Source organism: Patiria miniata, unplaced genomic scaffold, assembly GCF_015706575.1.
Source record: "Patiria miniata isolate m_02_andy unplaced genomic scaffold, ASM1570657v1 HiC_scaffold_19, whole genome shotgun sequence".
Classification (NCBI taxonomy): Eukaryota; Metazoa; Echinodermata; class Asteroidea; order Valvatida; family Asterinidae; genus Patiria; species Patiria miniata.
This window is the reverse complement of record NW_024037057.1, coordinates 7,443,360-7,455,487: the sequence shown is the minus strand read 5'-3', so window position 1 is coordinate 7,455,487 and position 12,128 is coordinate 7,443,360. Positions and strand designations below refer to the sequence as shown.

General features: G+C 44.1%; 1 protein-coding gene across 1 annotated transcript; it reads left to right on the top strand.

The window, feature by feature from the left end:
• The first annotated feature begins 10,118 nt into the window (after nucleotides 1–10,118).
• On the top strand, nucleotides 10,119–10,964 carry LOC119725367 (vegetative cell wall protein gp1-like). The gene has a single exon (XM_038196771.1). The coding sequence runs from the start codon at nucleotides 10,119–10,121 to the stop codon at nucleotides 10,962–10,964; it is 846 nt and encodes a 281-aa protein (XP_038052699.1).
• Nucleotides 10,965–12,128: the final 1,164 nt, after the last annotated feature.

Sequence of the window (12,128 nt, the reverse complement as noted above, 5' to 3'; positions counted from 1 at the left end):
ATTTTCTCTGGAACCCCATGTGCTGTTTTCATGATTTTTTTCAGTATTTGAAAGAAAATACCCCAGCTTTAATCTGATATCCAAAACATAACAATTCACACATCACGTTTTTAAGGAAGACACTGAACAGTGTCTTCCTCCAAAACGTGACTTGTGAAATGTTTATTTAGGGGTTTTCTGTTCAAATTGTGAACGGAAAAATTTTCTTTTTGAAAACATCTTTCAGAAAAATGTGTTAACTGTTTTACTATACCATGAACTTACACAACAACGAATCACCAAAGAAAACAAAATTTATACGACGACAAATATCCCAAATTCTGGCAACTTTTGGTCTTGAAATAACTGTAAATTTGAGGTTTCTGCCTGAAATGACATCACACTTTTGCTCTTCAATATGGAAATTCGTATTTGCATAATAACTAAAAAGGCACTAAATACCCTTGAGAATGAAAAAAAAAATGAAAACAAGGTTTAGTACGATACAAAGGTGCATTTCAAGAATGGCATGACAAATACATTGCATGGCTCTTTAAGTGAAATCTGCCGTGTGTTGGTTCAAAATCAAATCATTAATTTAGTTCTAGTGAGACGGGTACTCATCATCGTAAGATTGATAGATCGGATTGTCAACCATCCTTCCATCAGATTCGTCACTCCCCGCTAGAGATGCTTCAAACTTGTCTATGTCACCGCCAGCCACGACATTGTCGTTGTAGCTGTTGACGCGCTCCTGATGCAGGCTGTCACATTCACAGCTGGACGTGTCGCTGTCACTGTCGTCTGCTGGATGGACTGTCTGGTATATGACACAAGTGTTCTGACCCAAGCCATCTTTATCCAGTGCTTCCGCACTTGTGGCAGATCCAGCAAAGGGGTGGTCTAGTTCAATTTCTTCATACGGGGAGTCAAAGACGTCTCCCCCGGCTCCCGTGGTTCTTCCGCTACCTTGGTGAGGCATTCGCGTGACTGGGGCTTCAATGACCCCACAAGGCCTCCCGGCTTCACAGTTGCTTCTGATTCCCTCTGTCGTCGTTCCACTGTTCTTCCCTCTTCCATTAGCTCCTGGTTGACGCCTCCTCCGTCTAAGAATACACAGCAGCAAAACAACGAGGAGAATGATGAACGAAGGAATCGCCACGGCGGCTGAGACGGTGACAACATTGGGCGAAGACTCGGGAATCGTTCCTGAGGTCGCAGAGGTACTGGTTAGCGGCCTGGTCGCAGATGTTGCTTCTAAGCATTCGCTCGTTGGTCCCGTCAGGGCATTCGTTGCGTCAGGGTTTGCAGTGGTATTCACGGGTGGGGCGATGGAACAGGTCTGGCCCCGGCCTGGAAATGCACGACTCTTGACCGTACAAACCAGAACCTGCTTCTGCATCTCCCGGCTGACTTGGTACAAACTCCGGACCCATTTTCTTCCACTGGAATCCGTGTCAGTTGCTGGACTGGTGACCGAGACTACTTGGCCAGTCTCTTCAACCGTCCAGGTGATGTTCACGCCGGGGTAAGCATGCTCAGTCTTGCACCAAACCAAAGTCTCTTTGATACAACCGCGCGTTGACCAGCACTTAGGGATGCCATTTTGAAAGCCAGGCACAGACACTGTCACCTTACCTTTAGAGTACTCGTAATAACTGTTATTTAACTTCCATCCAGCGCGGCAAAAGTAAAATCCAACATCAGAACGTGCTACTCGACCTATTTGAACAGTGTAATTACGGTGATTCGTGTTATTCCGGAAGAAGTTCGCGCTCCTTAAAAATGAAACACGGTAATCAGTAGTGAGTACAGCTTCATTAACCGTCAAAAACACTTGACCATTCTCGTCATGTGTACCCCATGAAACTCCCTGTAACATGTCTGTTTGAACTAGGCAATGCATGACCAACGTTGCACCTTCAACAACTGTAACGGAATCCGTTGGTGGATCCGGTGAGCCACGTGTCAGTAGCACAACGCCGTCTCCCAATCCTTCACTGCAACCGAACACAGTCGTCAAAAGAAAGCAGCGCAACACAACTTGCCCGAGAGACGTAACGATAACACATGACTGATTTCTTCCCATATTAACAGTAGAGACCGCCAATTAAGATGTTGCAAATATAAACAAAATTCCTTGTTTTGAGGTCTAAACTGCTAGAAAGAAGCCGACTGTCCAGGAAGAAAATGGCTCCCTGCACTCTTGGTATTTCTCTTTGTGATGTACTGTCGTCCGTGCAGCTGTAACAGCTTTTGGACTGTGTTCACGTCGGGCCTTTGCTTTTTCTCTATGGACAGAATGGTACAATGCCTGAGGTATGAGTATGAAGTGAACTGAAGCCTATATATAACGTGGTCGGGATACTTTCTCACTTGCAATGATCTAATCTACGTCTGTTTCATTAATAAATATTGCCTGTGTTTGCTATGAATAGTTTTTGTATTTCCTTAATCGCTCATTTGTTCACATTCGTTTCCTTGTTTGTGCCAATTCGTACGAGTGCTACAGGAAATCCCGTCGCGTACTCGGAATACCAAACTGGTTCATTCAACCTCCGCATCCCACGTACTACATGTACCGAGGCACTTTCTTTTAAGGAATAGTTCTTTCACATGATGTTTCCGTAAATCTTTACTCTCGTAATCATTCCCTCCTCCCAATAAACGAGACCCAAATCGAACCGAACCGACTCGTGCCAAGCAGAGCTGAGCTTAGCCAAGCTGAACCAAGACAAGCTGAGCCAAGCCCCAGCCCAACCCAGCCCAGTCCAGCCAAGCCACATCCAACCGACCCCATCCAGGCCGAGCCCAGTCCGGATAACCACAAACCCAGTCCAGTCCAGCCCACCCCAACCAAACCCAGTCCACCCAAACCTAACCCAGCCCGGCCCAGCCCAGCCCAGCCCAACCCAACCCAACCCAGCAAATCCACGCCCAGATAGTCCAGGCCAATCCACTCCATCTAGCCCATATTAACCTAATTCAGCTCAGCCTAGCCCAGCCCAGCCCGGCCCAGCCCGGTGCAGCCGAGCCCAGCCCATCCCAAAGTCCCAACCCAACCCATCCCGTCCAAACCACATCCAACCAAAACCCATCAAAGCCCATCCCAGACCAGACAAGTCCACCCAACCGAACCCAGCCCAACCCAAGACTGAATCCCAGAGACCCTGCTCAAAGTATTGCAGCTAAAACTGTAGGCTCTTATAAAACCAAGAAGCAGTATTTAGAAACCGAAAGGGATGACCATAATTTAAACAATATTCTCTTCTAAAAGTCTATGCCTCAAACTTCAAACATCAGTATATAATAATTATACTACTGCAAGAAATATTTTTTATTTTTATTCCACAATCAGCAAACTTCTAAAAGCACATAATTATTGACAACTTCAAGTAAATTGGTTTTTTAAGTAGTAATTTTATAAGATAACAATCAGCTACCCAAAATTGGCGCAATAAAAGCATGAAAATAAATCATTTCAATATTTAGCGATTTCTGAAAACTATTGTACACTTTTCTCGTTTTAGGTGAAATTTACATGTTTTGCTGGAATTAGTATTTTCCAATAATTTTGCAAATTACATGCCCAACAGGAAAGGAAATTTAAAAAAAGATGATTTGAAGGATATGGCCTTGCAAAGGCCACCGTTCATTAGTGAATTGTACACGACCAGCCATGTGGTGTTTCGACATTATTACTAATTAAAGGGCCACGCGATGATTTGTTTTTCTTAGGAACACATTTTGTACAACTTTCTACTCCTTTTAAATGTATAAAAACTATTTGACATTCGTTTTTGGTTAATGTTATTGAACAGTGCACTTCTTTAAACATAAACAATTGGTCGTGCTTTTCCGGACAATCGAGAGCTCTGTTGCTGGAAAACACTGTACAGTTTAGTGGGTTTTTGTTCAAATTATGTACCTAAACTTTGTTCATTGAACATTTTGTGAGAAAGGATTCATCATTTGCTTACTGCCATGTACTTGCATTTACAACGAGTCACCAAAAAAGAGAACATTTTGTGACAGCAAAATATCGAAAATTCCAGCAACTTTTGTGCCATAATAACTGTAACATTTATGTTTCTGCCAGGTATTTACAGCAGCTTTGGTTATATATTGCTACAAATTGAAGCTCTGCTTTCTATAATATATTACGACCAGGAAATAATAAACAAGACTACAGGCAAACCTCGTTATGCCCAATTTGGTATAAGTAGACAAAGTAGTCATGTGAGTAATATTTGAGGACTAAGGTGAGGCCTAGTCGAGTCTAATTGACAGGTGCCAGTCCGTAAATGAGTCAGTGAGATAGGTACAAAAAGGACTGTAGGCTGGCCCTCTGGGACCAGCACAAAGGTCATCTCATCGGTTCAATTACAAACAGAACCAATCTGACAGGTGAGACTTAAACAAGTCTAATTGACAGGTGCCAGTCCGTCAGTGAGTCAGTGAGATAGGTACAAAGACGACTGCAGGCTGGCCCTCTGGGACCAGCACAAAGGTAATCTCATTGGTTCAATTACAAGCAGAACCAATCTGATAGTGTGAATAATGGATTACTTTTCTTTACATGGCCCGCTTGTTTCTGTATAAATTGTTGTTTCACTTCTGACTTTTTTCATGGGAAACTTTTTCAAGAAAGAACTTTAAACATGAATGTCACTTCAAAGGTTCAGAAATTCGTACAAAAACCAACCAATGAGTAACGATTCTATAGGCAGATCATTAGTGTCCTGAATGTTATGTTAAGTTATTGTCTTCATTAACAGACTAATCATTGAGGCCCTGATGTCCACCGCGCATGTGCACCAATGCCTTCCGGCATGTTCCAGATGCGCACGTCTTACGCATGTACGCGCACGCATGTCTAACATAAATCGCGGCTGTCACTGGTCAAATAATTGTCATGGGGCGGAGCTTATTAGTGGATCGGTCTATTGCAGTTCCAGGTAACTATTCGTCACTTCATTCTTGCCGATATTACGTTCAATCTGTTCGTAGGCGGCGTTTTCGTTGTCTGCCTCCGCTGGTCCGACACGCGTTTCGTACGCATGGACAGAGACTCTGGTACCCATGTCGTCATCGTCTGGCATCGTTGTTACCGAGTACGGAATGGCCGCAAGTTCCATGTCTGGTGGTTGGTTTTCCCCGATGGGTGTGGCCGTTTCCCTCCTTGTCCCGTTACTTCCCCTCTTGACTGTCTGTTGTCGCTTCCTTGTGCACGCCAGGGAAACCAGAAAGCCGACAACGAATGCTGCAGGGATTCCCACTGCAGCCGCGATGTATCCCGTCTGAGTTTCATCGGTGATCAAGGGAGAAGGAGGCAAGTCCGTTGTGGTATGCATAGAGCCTGCGTACAAGATGGGTCCGATGGAACAGCTCCGACTCTGTCCTGGAAATGCTGAACTAGTCACCGTGCATACCAAGACTTGATTCTGCAGGTGTTCTCCGAGCTTAACGACACTCCTCATGCGTTCGTTTTGCGGTAATTCTATGCTGTAGACGCTACCTGTGACTTCCTTGTCAGAAGTGTCCACTCTCCAAGTGATGGTCACCTCAGGGTTGCCGATCGCAGTGTCGCACCACACGGCGATGCTTTCGGTTGAAATCAGATCGCTGTCATTCGTGGCACATATCGGGTTTTCTGCCGGAAAGTACTGCACCGATACGAAAATGTATCCAAACGAGTCAGGCACACTTCTCCACACGGCATAGCATTTGTACCTTCCAGCATCCGATGAGGTGATGTCGGTTATTTGCAAAGAAAATGTGCTGTGCTCGTCAAACGAGCGCGTTGCAATGGAAACTCGGGGATCATTTGTTCGAATAATGGCATTCCTTGTTAGCCAATTAGTGTCATTGGATCCAATCGACTTAGCCCACCAAACGTCGTATAAATATCTAACCGAGGCGGAGCAGTTCATAGACAGTGTCTCGCCTTCTTTGATATGAATGGACTCACTGGCTGGACTTGCTACGCCTCTTGTCAGAAACAGAGGAGTCACTTCTCGAGGAATGCAACCCAGGTAAATCACACTCATCAGAAGGAAGCAGACGTGCCTCCAAGACGCTGGCTGAAATGGCACCTGCTGTTGCTTGAGTAGCATCATGATGTGTCGCTTGGTTCGTTGCACGCTGGCGACTGACACTAGCTGATGTGGTGCGAATATAAGTAACATGATATACCTATACGAAATAGATATCACGTCACCCAGTCATTCAGCGCTTGCTCTTTAAACCTTGTAACTTGCTGCTTATGTTGTGATAGTGTCACATGTTTTCCTTTTGCCCTCAGTCATATAATGAAGAAAAGAAACTTGTCCACGCGAATGAAAAACAAAATGTGTCATAACAGAACAATGCCTTTTAGCGTTTCTTTCGTTTTGTTTCCTTATTTAACTTATTTTATTTATTTAGCTACAGGCTACTTTGTTAACACACACTTTAGGTGTTGGATTTCATATTCGATTTGATGGCGACGTTTGTGAGGCAAATTTAGGGTATACATGCTGTGGCGTAGCCACGGGGGGCATGGGGGCGACAGCCCGCCATGAAACCTTGTCGCCCCCCCCCCCCGCCCCCCAGTCGCCCCCCACTGAGATTTTGAGTTTCAAATTATCATTGATCTACATGACACCCCCCCCCCCGGATGAAATGTTCCAGCCCCCCCCCCCCCCCCCAGCGCCCCCACTGAAAAATTCCTGGCTACGCCACTGCGTACATGAATAATATTTTGTTAATCTCAGTCGGTCCTTTACGGTTCCCCAGTTTAAAAAAATGGCTAAATAGCCTCCTATACAGTGTGACCCAAAACATGCAACCCTGAAACATTTGGCTTTTTTTTCTCAAAAAAGTGATTTGTAATGTTTTCATATTTCAGATATCAGATTAAAGCTGCGAGTTTTTCTTTCAAATACTGAAAACAAATCATAAAATCAGCACATTGGGTTGCTGAGAACTTGACAATTATGTAAAAGAAGTGATTTTAAATCCTTTCCAATGGTCATTCAAACAGTGAAACGTGATACTCTAAGCCCATTGTGCAATTGTCTTTCATTGGTGTAATTTCTGTAATATTTTGACATATTTATGGTGCTGAAAAGGTTGCAAATTGAGCTAAAAAGGATAAGAAACCTGATCAGGTAGAAAATACAAGGTAATTCCATCAAACTCGTTTGCACTCGTCACATTATGTACCGTGTTTTTTCTGAATTAAAGGAGGACACCGTGCACTACATGAATTTCATGCACATATTATAGGAACAGTGTAAACACCTTAACTGTGTTAATGCCGTTGGAATGGACCAAAAAGGAGCTGTGTTACATCATTGACATTTTCCCAACAACTCAATGTGCTGTTTTCATGATATTTTTGAGTATTTCAAAAAAAATCTTATTGAATTTGATATCCAAAACAGAACTATTCACATAATCACGTTTTTGAGGAAGACAGTGTTTATTTAGGGGTTTTCCGTTCAAAATGTGAACGAATAAAAATTGCTCATTCAAAACATCTGGAGGAAAATGTGTTCACTGTCTTACTGCCATGCACTGACACAACAACGAATCACCAACGAAAACAGAATTTACGGCGACAAATATCCCAAATTCTGGCAACTTTTGCTGTTGAAATTACTATAGGCCTAACATTGAGGTTTCTATTTGAAATGACGTCACACTTTTGCTCATGACTATGGAAATTCGTATTTGCATAAAAAAGACACTAAATACCCTTGAGAATGACCCCAAAAAATTAAAAACAGGCTAAGTACGATACAAAGGTGCATTTCAAGGACTGCATCAAAAACATTGCATCGCATGCATCTTTAAGTTATATCTGCCGTGTGTTGGTTAAAAATCAAATCATTAGTTTAGTTCTATAGTGAGACGGGTACTCATCATCATAAGATTGATAAATCGGATTGTCGACCATCCTTCCATCAGATTCGTCACTCCCCGCTTCGAACTTGTCACTGTCACCGCCAGTCATGACATTGTCGTTGCAGCTGTTGACGCGCTCTTGATGCAGGCTGCCACTTTCCCAGCTTAACGTGTCGCAGTCGCTTGACGCCTCCTCCGTTTCAGAATACAAAGCAGCAAAGCAACGAGGAGAAGGGTGAACGAAGGAATCGCCACGGCGGCGGAAACGGTGACAATATCGGGCGAAGACTCGGGAATGGCTCTGACGGTCGTAGAGGTTAGTGGTCCGGTTGTGGGTGCATAGTCATTTGGAAGGGTTGGACTTGACCCCCAAAAATCTGAGGAAACTGTTGTGCTGTCATGTCTTTCCGGTTTCGTCGTGGTGGCATATGTTGCTGTTGAAGGTGTCGTTTTTGAAAACTCCCTGGTGGATTCCGTCTTGGCATTTGCTGTGTCAGGGTTGACCGTGGTAGAGACATTCTTCACGGATGGATCGACAGAACACGTCTGGTTCCTGCCCGGAAATGCTGGACTCTCCACCGTGCAAACCAGGATCTGGTTCTGCAGCTCTCCGCTGACTTGGTACGAATTCGGGACCCATTTCCGCCCGTTGGAATCCGTGCTCATATCAGCGCTGGAGACCTCGACTACTCGGCCAGTCTCTTCAACTGTCTCTTCAACCGTCCAGGTGATGTTCACGCCGGGGTAAGCATGTTCAGTTTCACACCACACGAAAGTCCCATTGGTGCAATCGCGCAATGACCAGCACTTAGGGTTGCCATTTTGAAAGCCAGTCACAGACACAGTCAACTCACCATTCCCGTTCGTTTGTGCACTGTTACTTAACTTCCATGTAGCCTGGCAATAGTAACTTGTAGCATCCGTCACTGCTACTTGACTTATCCGAATAGTATTAGTGCGGTAATAAATGTTATCCCTGGTGAAGTTCCTGCCCCTTGATTCAGAAACACGAGAATCAGTATTTATACCTTCGTTTTCGGTCAGATACACAACACCGCTCTCGCCGCTGTATTTTTCCCACCAGACTTCCCTCAACATGTCTGTTGGAACTTCGCAATGCATGATCAATGTTCCACCTTCTACAGCGGTAACAGAATCAGTTGATGGTTTCTCCGCGCCCCGTGTCAATATCACAACGCCGTCTTCCGAGCCTTTACTCAGGCCGACAATACTCATCAAAATAAAGCACATCAAAAGCTCTTCAACAAAAGATAAAGCAAGCAGCAATCGCTGGTTATGCTCCATAATTGTCAGCTGAGTTGGCGCCGACGCAGAGACCGTAAACGTTTACGCGGTTTGTCTTCCTTGTAGAATTAACTGCTGGAACTGCGTAGCCGACTGTTTAGGAAGAAAAATGGCTGTCAACTCTCTTGGTATTTCTCTTGGCGATGTCCGTGCAGATGTACAGTTTTTGGACTAGGTCCACGTTGGGCCTTTGTTTTTCTTCTATAACTATTAACGGAAAAGTATTTTGCCTAATGTGATGCAGTGGTCGGAATGCTTTCTTATTTCAAGTGAACTAATCAATGTCTATGTTTATGTCTATTTCCTGGTACTGCTCATAAGTATTTCTCTGTCATGGCATGACTGAGCAAATAGAATTCGTATGGTTCAAACACTTTCCATTGAGACGGGCTGATTTGTCATATTTTTTTTATTCCTGTCTATTTCCTTGTTTCACTATGCCGGTATCGATCCCATCTGTTCGAGTTTTGTATGGCCTTTTTCGGCAATTAGCTTCATAAATTGTCCTTGGTTGTTGCAGCGCAGTGTTGTGACGACATTCCTTGATTCTGCTCCAATTCGCGCCAGCGTTTAGCAGGAAATCCCACCGTTATATTTAGAATTCCAAACTAGTTCTTGAACTATCGCATCCTCCGTTTCCCAGCTGTAACTACATATATTTAGAGGTTACAACATCAGTTATTTCTGGAAATAGTGGTCAACCCGTCGTAAAGCTAAAAAAAAAAAAAAAAAAAAATCACGCCCCCTCCCAAAAGCACTGCTACTTCTTCTGAGAGTCACTTTACTTTATACGGAGAGTGGCTTCAAATGATGTATCCGTAAAAGAAATTCTCCATAAACCTCTTTCCTTGTAAACCTAACCCCGCTCCAAAAAAGACCTTAGTCAAGCCAAACCGAGCCCCAGCCCAGCCCAGCCCAACCAAGCCCAACCCAACCCAACCCATATGTCAAGCCCATGCGAGCTAAGCCTAGTCTTGCCAAGCCTATTCAGGCAAGTACGGATCAGCCCAGCTCAACCCCACTCCACCCAACCCAACCCAACTGCAAGCCCAGCCCATCCCAGCCCACCCCACCCTATGCAAGTCCAGACGGCCAAGCCCAGCACATCACATCCAAACAACATCCGATCCACATCTAACCAACCCCATCAAAACCCAGCACAGCCCAGTCAACAAGGCCAACCTACCCCATCCCAACCCAAGCCAACCCTACCAAGCCCAGCCTATCTCAGCCCACCCCAACCCACCCTATGCAAGTCCAGACGGCCCAGCCCAGCACATCACATCCAAACAACATCCGATCCACATCCAACCAACCCCATCAAAACCCAGCACGGCCCAGCCAACAAGTCCAACCTACCCCATCCCAACCCAAGCCAACCCTACCAAGTCCAGCCTATCCCAGCCCACCCCAACCCACCCTATGCAAGTCCAGACGGCCCAGCCCAGCACATCACATCCAAACAACATCCGATCCACATCCAACCAACCCCATCAAAACCCAGCACGGCCCAGCCAACAAGTCCAACCTACCGCATCCCAACCCAAGCCAACCCTACCAAGTCCAGCCTATCCCAGCCCACCCCAACCCACCCTATGCAAGTCCAGACGGCCCAGCCCAGCACATCACATCCAAACAACATCCGATCCACATCCAACCATCCCCATCAAAACCCAGTACAGCCCAGCCAACAAGTCAAACCTAACCCATCCCAACCCAACCCAACCCAACTCGACCCAATCCTGGACTTAATCCAATCCTTAAACCCTACCCCAACCCCATCCTGCTGAAACTACAGGCTCTAAAAAAATCCCAAAGAAGTCGTAAAAAGAAACCAAATGGATTGGCCACTCTTTAAACAATGTTGTCTTCTCAATGTCAATACTACATGTAATTATGCCCATTCAAAAACAAAACACAGAAATCAAAGAGATGCAAATAATTATACTTTATTCAAGACATATATGGTTTTAGCTCACAATCAGCAATTCCGCGAAAGCACATAATCATTGGCTGAACGTGAACTAATTTTGTTCTTTAATGTTCAAAACTCAGTTTCGACAGATTCAATGTAGTTAAATACATTACTAAAGAATTAATGATTAGCAAAAAATGAAATTTAGAAACCGCTTTCACACTTGGTGTTTTTCGTCAAAGCTTCAATATTGTGGAAAATTTCCCGATGTTCAAATAGATGAACTCTTGAAATCATAAAACAAAATTGATTAATTAGTCATTTTAAGTAACATAACAAACAGCCGTTAATATCTGTGTAATAAAAGCACGAACAAAAGGATTATAATACTTATAGTTTTATGAAAAGTCCTAAAAGAGGAAAATATTTTACACTTTTACCTTTATAGATTCAATTTACATGTATACGTTGCATGTTTTGCTTGAACATATGTTTTTCATAATTTTTACAAATTAGATGCTAAGGCCAAAAAAAAAGTATCCGGTTTCTGGTATGCGCGCGCGTCGCCGTAGCCAAGCGCGTCGGCAAATGAAAAAGTTTTTTTTCAATAAAAGATGATGTCTCAAAACCGCCAAACTCACTGGTTTGACTTGAATCCTGCTGCTGCACAATTTTAACGTGTTTTTAGATGGGGTTATGATGGAGAATAAGCTTTATGTGGCCTCTCTGGACTCCCAAATATTTGCACTAAGTTTAGTCGGGCACCATTTGCAGTCATCAGACGACATTTGAAGAAAAAAAACAGGTAAAAAAAAAAAAAGCCGCGTCGCCGCACCTTTTTTTGGGCAAGCTCCATACCAGAAACCGGAGACTTTTTTTGGCCTAAACAGGGAAGGAAATTTAAAAAAAAACATGATGTGGCGTGTATGGCCAAGCAAAGTCCACTGTTTATGTTAAAGTGCATTGTACACGAGCAGCTGTTACATGCTTCGACACTATTAGTATACCTATTAAGTGCATAAAACAGAACGTAAATTTC

What these genes read in the sequence shown, in the direction of transcription:
- LOC119725367 (XM_038196771.1), top strand. Translation starts at nt 10,119, where the DNA reads ATGTCAAGCCCATGCGAGCTAAGCCTAGTCTTGCCAAGCCTATTCAGG.